At 38.2% G+C, this 13,591-nt stretch overlaps 1 protein-coding gene across 6 annotated transcripts in view; it reads right to left on the bottom strand.

Annotated features, from left to right (window-relative positions):
* The window catches only part of NEK11 (NIMA related kinase 11), a 279,485-nt gene that overhangs the window by 171,768 nt on the left and 94,126 nt on the right, over positions 1–13,591 (bottom strand). For all 6 annotated transcript variants that reach the window (XM_061167582.1, XM_061167584.1, XM_061167587.1 and 3 more), the window contains 2 exons: positions 12,687–12,751; positions 11,597–11,723 (listed from right to left, as the gene is read on the bottom strand). In XM_061167582.1, coding sequence (XP_061023565.1) covers positions 11,597–11,723; positions 12,687–12,751 — 192 coding nt within the window. The remainder of the gene's footprint in view (positions 1–11,596; positions 11,724–12,686; positions 12,752–13,591) is intronic.

Raw genomic sequence — 13,591 nt, 5'->3', positions numbered from 1 at the left:
CAGAGGATGATATGGTTAGATAGCATCACTGACTCAATGGACATGAATCTGAGCAAATTCCGGGAGATGGTGAAGGACAGAGGAGCCTGCTACATGCTACAGTCCATGGGGTCGCTAAGAATCAGACATGACTTAGCAATGGAACAACAATGACAAAAATAACTGATTCACTTTGCTGCACACAAGAAACTAACATAACATTGTAAATCAACCATACTCCAATAAAATTCTTTTTTAAAAAAGATACTTTACACTTTGAGTGAATGGTTGTGTTCTAATGGCTTTCATCATCTTTGATAGTCTCCGGAGGCTCTTTTAAGATGGCCTTAGCCTTAGGACTTCCTGGTGGTTCAGTGGTTAGGAATCTGCCTTGCAGTGCAGGGGGGATGCAGGTCCCATCCTTGGTCAGGGAACTCAAATCCCACATGTCACACAGCAACTAAGCCCTCCTGCCTCAACTAGAGAATAATCCATGCACAGAAATGAAAGATCTTGCATGCCCCTGCACTTTCTCTAAGCACTAGACAGGCTTGTTTCAGAGCAGGACGCAGCCTGGGTCCTGGACCTGGGACACTGGCGCAGGAGCAGAGCAGGCTTGTAACCTGGAGCAGAGGCTCAGGTCACCTACGGTTCTCATGTAATGTGAAGAAGAGATACATTTTATAAGTACCTCCGAGATTTTTGGAGCTCTTTCCTATTTCAGCAAAACCAACTTGTACACCATCCCCTCATGTAACAGTCTTCAGCAGCTTCTCATCCCACAGAAGCTAAAGACCAAGGTCCTCCCTATGGTCATACACCACATGAACCCTGACTGGCTCCTCAGCCACGTGGATTTATTGCACATCCCTTCACACACACACACACACACACACACACACACACACACACACACACACACACTTTGTCCTCAGCTAGTCAGAGGACACTGAGCAAAGCTTTGGAAGGACTACACGTCCATGCCCTTATAGTGCTCCCAGGGGCTTTTAGGAGTCAGAGAAGGCCCAGGTCACTTGCAACTACTTCCAAACTCTCAGTATATTTTGAAAATGGAAAAACACCAAAATAGACTTTGAAAAATTAGATTTCGAAAATTTTACATCTAATAAATTAACACTGCAGCCTACTTCCATGCACGTCCACCCCTCCTCCCCCAGTGGACACCCCCCTCCTTCAGTCATGGGCACTGGATCTTTCTGCCTGAAAGGCATTTTGTCAGACTTTTCTCTATCCTTCCCATCCTAAGCAGTATCATCCACTCTCTGAGACTGCAGCTGATGCTCTGCACCCTCACCCTGGCTCACCCCTTTTACATCAGAGCCTTGTGCATATGGCAATTTATGCCTGCCAATCTTTTGAAGACAAAGTCTAGAACTTTCATGTTTATCTTGATCTTTCTTTCTTTCTGTGAACACCTCATGGGCAAGAGAGAGTGAGGCTAAGGGAGCTGGACATCCTGGTAAACTGGCTTCTGGAGAGAAAGGGAAGCCTTAACTTGAAGCATTTATTGGTTTCTGTGAGGTTGAGAAGAGATGTGGATAGTGGAGTCTTGTGAGCTGGTCTGAGCGGGCTCCTGCACACCACTGAATTGTGGGAGATGGCCAGATGGTGCTGGAGTGAGAAGGTGGTCCAAGGCTGGGCCGAGCAGGAGAAGAGAGGTCAGGAAAAATGGAGGGCGGGTCTGAGGCACAAAAAGAAGCTGCCGATGAAGTTTCTCAGTTGAGGCCCAGGTTCTTGGGCTCCATCCATCAAATGCACCTGCAGGCAGAGTACCAGACTGCCATGCTGGCACAAGCCACTTCTCTTAAGTCATTTCTTAAACTTCTTAAATAAAGAAAATGAATAGTGTCAGCTTGTTAGAATGGAGATCCTGACCAGGAGTTGAGTCTCAACTCTGGTTTACTGTCCTCCTGACAAAGCCTATTCTAGTCACCACTAAAAATAATAAATAATAAAGCACCTCATAACCTAGTGCCTTCAAACAACAATAGTAATTCTGCTCATGAATCTATTCTCTCAGAAATTGACAAAGACAGCTTGAATCTTCTTTCCACGGCATTTTCTGGGCAAGCTCAGTTGAGGTTGGAAGATCCATTTCCAAGTCACTCACTTGACTGGCTGATAGGTGTTGGCCATCATTTAGAAGCTCGGCCAGGGCTAAAGGCCAGAGGCTTTGATTCCTTACATTAGACTCCCAATGTGCCATACACAGGCTTTCTCACAGCACAGCAGCTGAATTCCAAGAGCAAGGATCTCAAGAGAATCAGACAGAAGCAGTGTCATCTTCTGTGACTCAGACTCAGAAGTCACATAGTATCAGTTCTTCCATAATCACAGTCAATAAATCCCTTTATTCACTTAGCGAATAAACAAGTAAATAAAAAGCCCCAGAGAAGAGGGAGTGAGAAGAATTGCTACAACATATTATCTAAAACATCCAGTTTTCCTGAAGAATTTCCTGTGTATCCACTTCCATCCCTTTTAAACTCTTGGTGGCAAGATCCGCCATAACACAGCAATGAGCAGAGATGTGTTCGGTCATTCTTATATGCCTTGCTGACAGGAGAAATTGTGCCTTGGATAACTATACTTTCCTGTAGCTTCCACTCATGTAGTCCTTGGCCAGCTCAAACAAGCTAAGGTGCGTTGCTGAGTGGATTAAGAAACCACACGCAAGGGGAACCACTGATGTCTCTGAATTTTTAAGGCTAAGAATTTAAAGTTGTTGATCTAAATGGAAAACTCTGATACTTCCCTTGTTGTTTTTACAAACGAATTCCAGTCATTCTGAAGCATTTTTCAGGGTAGGCTATTGGAACCATTCCAACTTGTGTGTCAACAATCTTCTTGAAGTTGAGCTAGAACAGAAGTTTCATATCCACATTGTAACTCATGTCCTTAGGAGTGACTGGCGTGAATCCTTCTATTTCATTGCTTTAATTCACACTTTTTTGGTTTACTAGTAAATTGAACTTCTCTTCACCAAGTGGAGTTTTAAAGTCCTTTTCTGGCAACTTCCTATCCATATCCTTTGTTGATTTTAAAAGTAGGAACTCCTTAGCTCTGCCATTATGCTGTTGCTGTTGTCTCAGTAGTTCATTTGTAAGAATTTTTGGATATGCTAGACTTTGACATTGCCTTATAGATATGTCTCAAAAACTTACTGTATGTGTCATACATAATCTAATATATGTCTGAAAGTTCTTTATTTCTGTCACTAGGAGGTGAAGCTTAACTCTCCTCCTGTTATGTGTGGGCTGGACTTAGTGACTCTCTTCTAATAAATAGAGTATAGAAAGTAGAATAGAAATGGAAAAGCAATAACTTGAAGGTGGAGAAAACTGGCAGATATCAATTAACCTAGTGACCAAAGCTGATGTCACCAGTATTAAGTCATGCTGACATCATACATCTCCTGATAAATTGTGATGAGACAGACACATCACTTTTATGGTATTCTTACAAAAACTGGTTTGTCCCCCAATTTTCCCCCAAACCCCGTTGAATCAGGAGAAAACACTGGCCAAATCCAAACTGAATAACTTTTTACAAAATACCTGACCAATATTCTTCAAAACCACCAGGAGTAACAAGGACATGTCTGATAAACTTAAAAGTTTGATAAACAGGAAATGACTGAGTGCAATGTGGAATCTTGGGACATCAGTGAAAAAAATGACTTACATTCAAATGAAGTTTAGTTGATAGTAATGTATCAATGTTAATTTCTTAGTATTGATAAATGCATAATGATTACATAAGATAACACTGTGTGTATGTGTGCGATCAGTCATGTCTGACTCTTTGCAACCCCATGGACAGTATCCCACCAGGCTCCTCTGTCCATGGAATGTTCCAGGCAAGAATATTAGAGTGGGTTGCCATTTCCTTCTGCAGGGGATCTTCCTGACCCAGGGACTGAACCCGAGTCTCTTGCATCTCCTGTGTCCGCAGCTGGATTCTTTACCACTGTACTACCTGGTAAGCCCCAAGCTAACACTAGGAAATACAAATTTTAGAATTTTTGTTCTATTATGTGAAAAATACCATCAAAATTTTGATAGCAATTGCACTGAATCTGTAGACTGCTTTGGGTAGGATGGGCATTTTAAGAATATTATTTTTTTCCAATCCATGAGCACAAAATATCTTTCTATTTCTCTTCAACTTCTTTCATTAACATCGTAGTTCTCAGTGTATAGGTCTTTCACTCCTTGGTTAATAAAAATGTGGGCATCATTGTCTTGTTCCTGATCATAAAGGAAAATCTTTCAGCTTTCCACAATTGTGTATGAACACGATGTTAGCTGTGGACCTGTCATATAGCCCTTTATTATGTTGAAGTATGGTCCCGCTATACTCATTGTGTTGAGTGATTTTATCAGAAATGAATGTTGAATTTTGTCAAGTGCATTTTTCTGCATCTATTGAGATGATCATATGATTTTTATCCTTAGTTTGGAAATTCAGTGTTCACATTGACTGATACGTGGTTATTGAACTATTCTTGCAAACCTAGAATAAATCCCAGTTGATCACGAATAAAAATAAATTTAAAAAATGAAAATGCCCAGTTTTCACCAGTTATGAAACATGCAAAGAAATAGAAAAGAATGATCATACAGGAGGAAAACAGCAGGCAAGATGAACTACCCAACAGAGCCCAGATGTCAGACTTAACACACAAGGATTTCCAAGTATCCATTTCAAATGTGTTCAGTGAACTAAAGGAAACAGTACTTAAAGGAATAAAGTATAAAATGTCATAGTAAATGGAGATTATCAGTTCAGTTAGTTCACTCGCTCAGTCACGTCTGACTCTTGCCAACTCCATGCACCACAGCATGTCAGGCTTCCTTGTCCATCACCAACTCCCAAAGCTTGTTCAAACTCAGGTCCATCAAGTCAGTGATGCCATCCAACCATCTCATCCTCTGTCTTCCCCTTCTCTTCCACCTTCAATCTTTCCTAGCATCAAGGACTTTACTAATAAGTCGGCTCTTTGCATCAGGTGGCCAAAGTATTGGAGTTTCAGCTTCAGCATCAGTCCTTCCAATGAATATTCAGGACTGATTTCCTTTAGGATTGACTGGTTGGGCCTCCTTGCAGTCCAAGGGACGCTCAAGAGTCTTCTCCAACACCACAGTTCAAAAGCATCAGTTCTTTGGCACTCAGCTTTCTTTATGGTTCAATTATCACATGCATATAAGACTACTGGAAAAACCTTAGCTTTCACTAGTGATGGACGTTTGTCGGCAAAGTAATGTCTCTGCTTTTTAATATGCTGTCTAGGTTAGTCACAGGTCTTCTTCCAAGGAGCAAGTGTCTTTTAATTTCATGGCTGCAATCACCATCTGCAGTGATTTTGGAGCCGAGAAAAATAAAGTCTGACACTGTTTCCACTGTTTCCCCATCTATTTCCCATGAAGTAATGGGACCAGATGCCATGATCTTAGTTTTCTGAATGTTGAGCTTTAAGTCAACTTTTTCACTCTCTTCTTTCACTTTCATCAAGAGGCTCTTTAGTTCTTCTTCACCTTCTGCCATAAGGGTGGTGTCATCTGCATATCTGAGGTTATTGACATTTCTCCCAGCAATCTTGATTCCAGCTTGCGCTTCCTCCAGCCCAGCGTCTCTCATGATGTACTCTGCATATAAGTTAAATAAGCAGGGTGACAATATACAGTCTTGACATATTCCTTCTCCTATTTGGAACCAGTCTGTTGTTCCATGTCCAGTTCTACCTGTTGCTTCCTGACCTGCATACAGATGTCTCAGAAGGCAGGTCAGGTGGTCTGATATTCACATCTCTTTCAGAATTTTCCACAGTTTATTGTGATGCACATAGTCAAAGGCTTTGGCATAGTCAATAAAGCAGAAATAGATGTTTTTCTGGAATTCTCTTGCTTTTTTGATGATACAGAGGATGTTGGCAATTTGATCTCTGGTTCCTCTGCCTTTTCTAAATCCAGCTTGAACATCTGGAAGTTCACGGTTCACATATTGCTGAAGCCTGGCTTGGAGAATTTTGAGCCATACTCTACTAGCGTGTGAGATGAATGCAATTGTGTGGTAGTTTAAGCATTCTTTGGCATTGCCTTTCTTTGGGATTGGAATGAAAACTGACCATTTCCAGTCATATGGCCACTGCTGAGTTTTCCAAATTTGTTGGCATATTGAGTGCAGCACTTTCACAGCATCATCTTTCAGGATTCGAAATAGCTCAACTGGAATTTCATCACCTCCACTAGCTTTGTTCATAGTGATGTTTTCTAAGACCCACCTGACTTCATATTCCAGGATGTCTGGCTCTAGGTGAGTGATCACACCATTGCGATTATCTGGGGCATGAAGATCTTTTTTGTACAGTTCTTCTGTGTATTCTTGCCACCTGTTCTTAATATCTTCTGCTTCTGTTAGGTCCCTACCATTTCTGTCCTTTATTGAGCCCATCTTTGCATGAAATATTCCCTTGGTATCTCTAATTTTCTTGAAGAGATCTCTAGTCTTTCCCATTCTGTTGTTTTCCTCTATTTCTTTGCATTGATCACTGATAGTTTCAGGTGAACAGCTAAGGGACTCAGCCATACATATGCATGAATCCAATCTGAAATAAGTTCATTTACATGTCTAAGAATCCTAACTAACCCCAGGCAGGATAAATGCAAAGCCATATTGAGATTCATCAGGGTAAAAATGCAGAAAGAAAAAGAAAACATCTTCAGAGAAATCATTAAGGCCTTGATTGAAAAAACTATTATATTCAGGGATAGACTAATATGCAAACATCTAGATGATACCTAGATATATTTTGTTGATACACAGCAACAATTTGCTGAGTGAGAAAAAGCAGGTTATAAAATTATACAGTGTGTTTGTTTTTTTTTTTTGTAGGAACAAATACACTTAGATAGGTACTATATGAAGCACTTAGCACATTAAATGTCAATCACAGAGAAAGCACTCTACAGAGGGTAGCTATTCCTGGTTCTTTCGTTGCTGTTGTATTAAGCTCTTTAAAAAAATCTGCCAGGCTAGACTGACATTATCTGCACAATTTGTATCAGTCATTGCATGCTCATCATTGAAAAAACATATTAATACTCAAATTTACTGCCTCTAACTGAAGTGTTCCCCTACTCAGCCTTTGCTGAGTAAACCAAATGGTGTGCTCATTCCCCAAGAAGGTGAAGCTGCCCAACAACCTGCTCTGAACCCAAACAAGAAGTGACCAGACCACAACAGGTGAGCAAAATGGGCTCTCTGCCCCAGAGCTTCCTCCCGGAAAGGCAGTTGATGGTGCTGCTGGCTGCCAGCCACTTGGAGGCCCACACCAGCTACAGAATGTGCTATCAGGTTTGCCTATTGCTCCCTTTCCTAAATCCTCCCTCCCCACTTCCCCTGGTCACTACAGGAATGCTCTTCTGGGAAGATACTTAGTCTTGACTGGGCAGACAGTGTTGGTTCCTCTCTATCATCTTCCATCTGAAGCTAAGCTAAGCCTTGCCTATTTCTGTCTGAGATCACTACAGCCTGACTCTAATGTTTAGTGTAAACTAGACTCCTCCAGTGTCCTCCACCCAGTCAACTATCAGATCAGACCCTTGAACAAAACTTTGAAAGTACCCCATTATGCTCTGACACACCTACATCCCTACAATTATAACCTCCATTTAAATTACCCAAAGAATGCATGGCTATCTGGTTGACCACTCACAACATGACAAATAAGGCCAACAATGGATAGTTTGTTTCCTTTCTGCTTAATTATAGTACCCTTATTCCAGTTGTATGATCATTGTCCTTCAATTGTTTCTCCTACAAAAACAACACATTCTAATGGCTTCCCTGGTGACTCAGCAGTAAAGAATCTGCCTGCAATGTAGGAGATGTGGGTTCAATCCTGGGTCAGGAAGATCCCCTGGAAAAAGAAATGTCAGCCCATTCCAGTATTCTTGTCTGGAAAATCCCATGGAGAGAGGGGCCTAATGGGCTATAGTCCATGGGGGTTGCAAGAGTTGGACACAATTTAGCAACTAAACTGCTACCACTATCCATGAAGTGAAGTGAAGTCGCTCAGGCTTGTCTGACTCTTTGTGACCCCATGGACTGTAGCTTATAAGGCTCCTCTGTCCATGGAGTTTTCCAGGCAAGAGCACTGGAATGGGTTGCCATTTCCTTCTCCAACCACTATCCATAGTTTAAACCAATTTAAAGAGCTAGTCTAGGAACCCAACTCATATATATTTTTCCTGTGGGGGAAAAATGTTCAGCAATAGCTTATACAAATCAGTCATATTCAAAGTATTGCCCTCGGTGAACCTAATTATCCTAACTTTCTAAATAACTGTTCATAAACTTTTATAACCTGACTCACTTTTAAGAAAGAGACTTCCTGTACTTGATGGCTGTAAATAAATGAATCCCAAAAGGTTTAGGCAGATTGCAGAAGAAAGATAATGTTACATATGGGCAATCATTAACAAATGAAAATAATAGCATTATATTAATAACAACTCTTTAAGCATTATAAATAAATATGTACAGTCATTAGCATTGACTCTAAACACCTGTCAATTATTCATAAGTGTTTCCAATCCTAAGAAAATATCCCACAGTAAACAGATGCTACAAACTGAGATTCAGTGGAAAAATTCTCAACCTTATTCAATCTAAATTTTCTAGGAGTGTCTCCCAAAGATTACTCATCACCCTTTATATCCTTCACTATAATTTATAATTCTCTGTTATTCTTTACACTTTAGGTTTAGCAATAGACATTTCATTACTAGATAAGCCCATCTGATTCAGATACAACCAAGGTAATTAATAATTCATAATATGGTGTTTATTTGAGGTCAGGATGATGATGAATCCTTAGCTAGAATTTGCTGAGTAGTTAGTAATCTTTGCAAGGAGAGTTGACCTTCTCCTACATTTCTATATTTGAGAGCTGTTGGCTTTTTAAAGTTTTGCCTGAGCTAGATATCATTTTTGTAAGCCTAAGATATAGCAATACTGTCTTGTTATTCCTATGATTCTTTATACAACATGAGGAATAGTTTTTTTTTTTTAAGTTGAATGCAGACACAACTGAAACAAAAGTGGGTTCCATAGACTCGGTTTTCTAGGTGACATCCATCTGATTTGGCAAGCAAATATAGATTCTTGTCAAAAGGAGTCAAAAATTACATACATATGAGCTTCATAAAACCAATCTATTCTTCATTCAAATGACATAATGTAATATCTTCCTTGAGATACCATGTAACTATAATCATGAAGAAATTTTATGTCTATTTTTAACTGACCATACTAATAATAAATGTGAAGAGAGATTTAGATATGTATCTTGAATTCATTCCAAAGCTCAAGATTGATTTTTCTCTAACTGGAGAAAAGTACACCAAAAAGAGCAAGAAAATTTCTCCTAAGGAGCAGGAATCCTATCAACCTTTGATTTTACACCCTAAGGGCTATTAAACAGTCATGGGCAAAGAGATGTTCAATAAAGCAAAATGTTTAAAAATTCATTCATAACATATCTTTGTGGGTTTTGTCTGGTTTTGGGTTTTGGAAGGAATCAGGGAAGGCGGTGATTGAGGAAAGATAATAGGTGAATTGGGAAAGACCACCAGGGCAGAAAACAGTTAACAATGAAAAAAACAAAACAAAACAAAACACTGAAGAACCTAGAAATGTACAATCTCAAGAGTGACTAAAGGGGCAGGATGGATGGGGATCTGCCCTAGGTAGATCTAACTGTAACAATGTTCTCTCCCATTTGGGAGAGATAAGAACAAAACAGGAGTAATAACCCTGATGAAAATCCCAACATATAATCCCTATTGTGGCTATCCAAAAGTCTACATGCAATAAATGCTGGAGAGGGTGTGGAGAAAAGGGAACCCTCTTACACTGTTGGTGGGAATGCAAACTAGTACAGCCACTATGGAAAACAGTGTGGAGATTTCTTAAAAAACTGGAAATAGAACTGCCATATGACCCAGCAATCCCACTTCTGGGCATACACAATGAGGAAACCAGATCTGAAAGAGACACGTGCACCCCAATGTTCATCGCAGCACTGTTTATAATAGCCAGGACATGGAAGCAACCTAGATGCCCATCAGCAGATGAATGGATAAGGAAGCTGTGGTACATGTACACAATGGAATATTACTCAGCCGTTAAAAAGAATTCATTTGAATCAGTTCTAATGAAATGGATGAAACTGGAGCCCATTATACAGAGTGAAGTAAGCCAGAAAGATAAAGAACATTACAGCATACTAACACATATATATGGAATTTAGAAAGATGGTAACGACAACCCTATATGCAAAACAGAAAAAGAGACACAGAAATACAGAACAGACTTTTGAACTCTGTGGGAGAAGGTGAGGGTGGGATGTTTCAAAAGAACAGCATGTATACTATCTACGGTGAAACAGATCACCAGCCCAGGTGGAATGCATGAGACAAGTGCTCGGGCCTGGTGCACTGGGAAGACCCAGAGGAATCAGGTGGAGAGGGAGGTGGGAGGGGGGATCGGGATGGGGAATACGTGTAAATCTATGGCTGATTCATATCAATGTATGACAAAACCCACTGAAATGTTGTGAAGTAATTAGCCTCCAACTAATTAAAAAAAATTAAATTAAATTAAATTAAATTAAATTTAAAAAAATAAAATAAAATAAAGTTAAGAAAACTGAAAAAAAAAAAAAAAAAAATCCCTATTGTGCTTACTTTTCCCTACCAGAGAAAAGGTAACTTTCTACTTTATCTTCTTTAGAAGAATGAAGCAGGCACAATCTTTAACACTGCTGATAGCTCTAAACTACTTTAGTTGATTTGCATACAATAATTATTTACTTGATTAACAAGCTCTCAGCTAAATTGTCCTTTCAACCCTTAACAAGTTGAAAATTATATAAGATTCCTCTTCAAAGGAAAGGAAATTTTCCCAAATAGGATCTATTGCTAACAACAGAAACAATTTTCCATTTGGTTTCTTGTACTGAGATTTAAACTGGTTCCATGATGAAGAAGAAATTCTTTTGGAACAGAGCTCAAAGAAGCTGAGAAATCTCAGATGTAGCTATCACTGAAAACCCAGAATTTTTAAAATTTAAGTATCCTTAAAGCTAATACCTTTAATAAAAATTCTTAAAAGCAGCAAGAAGACAAAAAATAAAAGAAAGCTATATATTCCCCACAGAGGTGGAAGTTAACCTTAAAAAAAAAATAAATAAAGCAGAGTGATTAGAATTACAAATGCTTTATGTAATAGGCTAGCAGAAATGTATCAAAATTTAATGTTTATGATACATTAGGAATGTTCCCTTGTGGCTCAACAAGAAAAAACCTAAATCAACCAGTTAATCTATGAATAAAAGGAATTTTTGAAATCAATTTAATGAATGTATCACATTTCCAACCTAAAAGATCTTCTCTACACTGCTGACAGAATAGGTAACATTAAAAAGGATAAATGAGTGGATGCAGTAAGTAAGTGAGCCTAAAAATAAAATGCACTGTATCTCAAGGTAGCAAAATGAATACGATGCCTGGACTGGCCCATGCCCACTCACCAGATATCCGACTTTGTGTCGTAGCCTTGGTGTTTCAGAGCCTCCGGGCTCATATAATGGGGAGTTCCAGTTAAAGTGGTGGCTAGATCACAGGATCCTATTAGGAGTCGAGAAACTCCAAAATCCCCTTGAAATAATAATTAACTTCTATGAATACTTAAACCATGAAAACCAGTACTATACTGGAAATTAACAACAGAGTGCCTAATTTGACAATTTTAATACACAATCATTCATACCATGTTGAAGAAAAAGTTATACATTTTAAATTATGTAATATTGGTGAAAAGCTTTAAAAATAAAAGCCTTATAAAAAGAAGAGTTTGATGATAGGAAAGTGAATTATATAAGCTAAAACTGCTTTTTTTCCTGCTATTAGGGAAAACCAACAACTTGAAACAAAAAGATATTTCAAGCCTGATTAACAACAAACAGAATGATTCTGGAAGCATTGAATATATGATTTACAATTTTATCTGAGTGAGGGGGAATTTGTTCTTCATTTACAATAAAGAAGAAATTTTAAATAAAAACCTGAGACTTTTCAAGAACATGACTATGAAAACTTGAATCCACCAGTTTCAGTATAATTGCCTAATTTGTTGATGGTTTTATGTCTTCCCCTCTAAGAACATCTTACATGAAGATCAAACAGTTCTGTAACTGTTAGGAGTATAGATACAGTTCTAAAGGAGAACTCGCTATATCAACACTTTAATAATCTGTGATAACTCCTAATTGCTTATGATAAAATAAACTCAGGAAACCTATAGTAATCAAACTACTAAAACAAGTCTAATCATTTGTTAATGGTTAGCGCTTGGCATGGAATAGGAATTCAAAAGACATTTGTTGGATCTACTAATAAATAGCAAATGTTTTATCCCTCAGTTTCTATCAGATAAGCAGGAACAATTGGTCTTTTTGCTGCTATTGTTGTTGGGCACAACCAATCAAGCACAAAAATTTAAGAAGTTTGAGTAAACCAATGATTATTCTACCATTTTTAGTTACTTTATATCGCAATTTGATATATAATAATAAAATCTAGAATATATTCTTTCATGGAATACATATTTTAAAATCTTACCAATTTTAAGTTTATTATTTTTCAGAAATATATTCTTTGATTTCAAATCTCGATGAAGTATCTTCCTACAGAAGGAATAAAAGGATATTCAAATTAATGCAAATATAAAATTTTAAAATCCAAATATAAGTAACATATATGAATGAATGTGAAGTGATTCACACATAAATATACATTCCCGGAAATATATCTTTCAATGTTTGAAAGCTTCAAAGCCACAACATAGCTTAATCTCACTGAGAAAATCAAAGTTTCAAAACAGATACAGGGAAACACGTAGTTGAGAGAAGTGTGATGTACTTCCAACTATTTTAATAGGCCAGATTTTATCGTGCTTTTACACCCAGTTCACAGAGTAGTTATCATAAAGCTTTATAATCTATTATATACTATATAAAATGTATTACATGGTATATATATCTTATATATTCATAATATACTATACATATTAAATATTATAATCCAATTGTTCACATTTTACATACATGCAGAAAAAATGTTGATGATGGCATTTAATAATAGCTAACATTTAAGTAAACAAGGAATGTAAATTATGTCAGTGAAAATTTCATTTCTGAAATTATGAAAACTAGACACCTAGAAAACCTTTGTCTTAAAAAAACACCTAAAAATGCTGAGTAAAGTATATGTGTGTCTTCATATATAAACAGTTGCGTCTACAAGGAAATGAGGCAAATCCTTGAGGATCAGGCACAAAGAAAACCAAAAAGCAGAGGCAGCAATAGGTGCTGACCTCAGCAGCCCAAGGGACTCAGGACCCACAGGAGCCAAGACTTGGAGCCCACGTAACGTGGAGAGTCGGAGCTAACAGAAATGTATAGAGTCTGAATCCCATATGTGGTCCATATCTTAAGAGAAAATATAATCCAAGAAACAGTCATTCA

The sequence above is a fragment of the Dama dama genome, chromosome 19, assembly GCF_033118175.1.
Source record: "Dama dama isolate Ldn47 chromosome 19, ASM3311817v1, whole genome shotgun sequence".
NCBI lineage: Eukaryota > Metazoa > Chordata > Mammalia > Artiodactyla > Cervidae > Dama > Dama dama.
The sequence above is the reverse complement of the archived record's forward strand: the minus strand, read 5'-3'. Positions and strand labels throughout refer to the sequence as shown.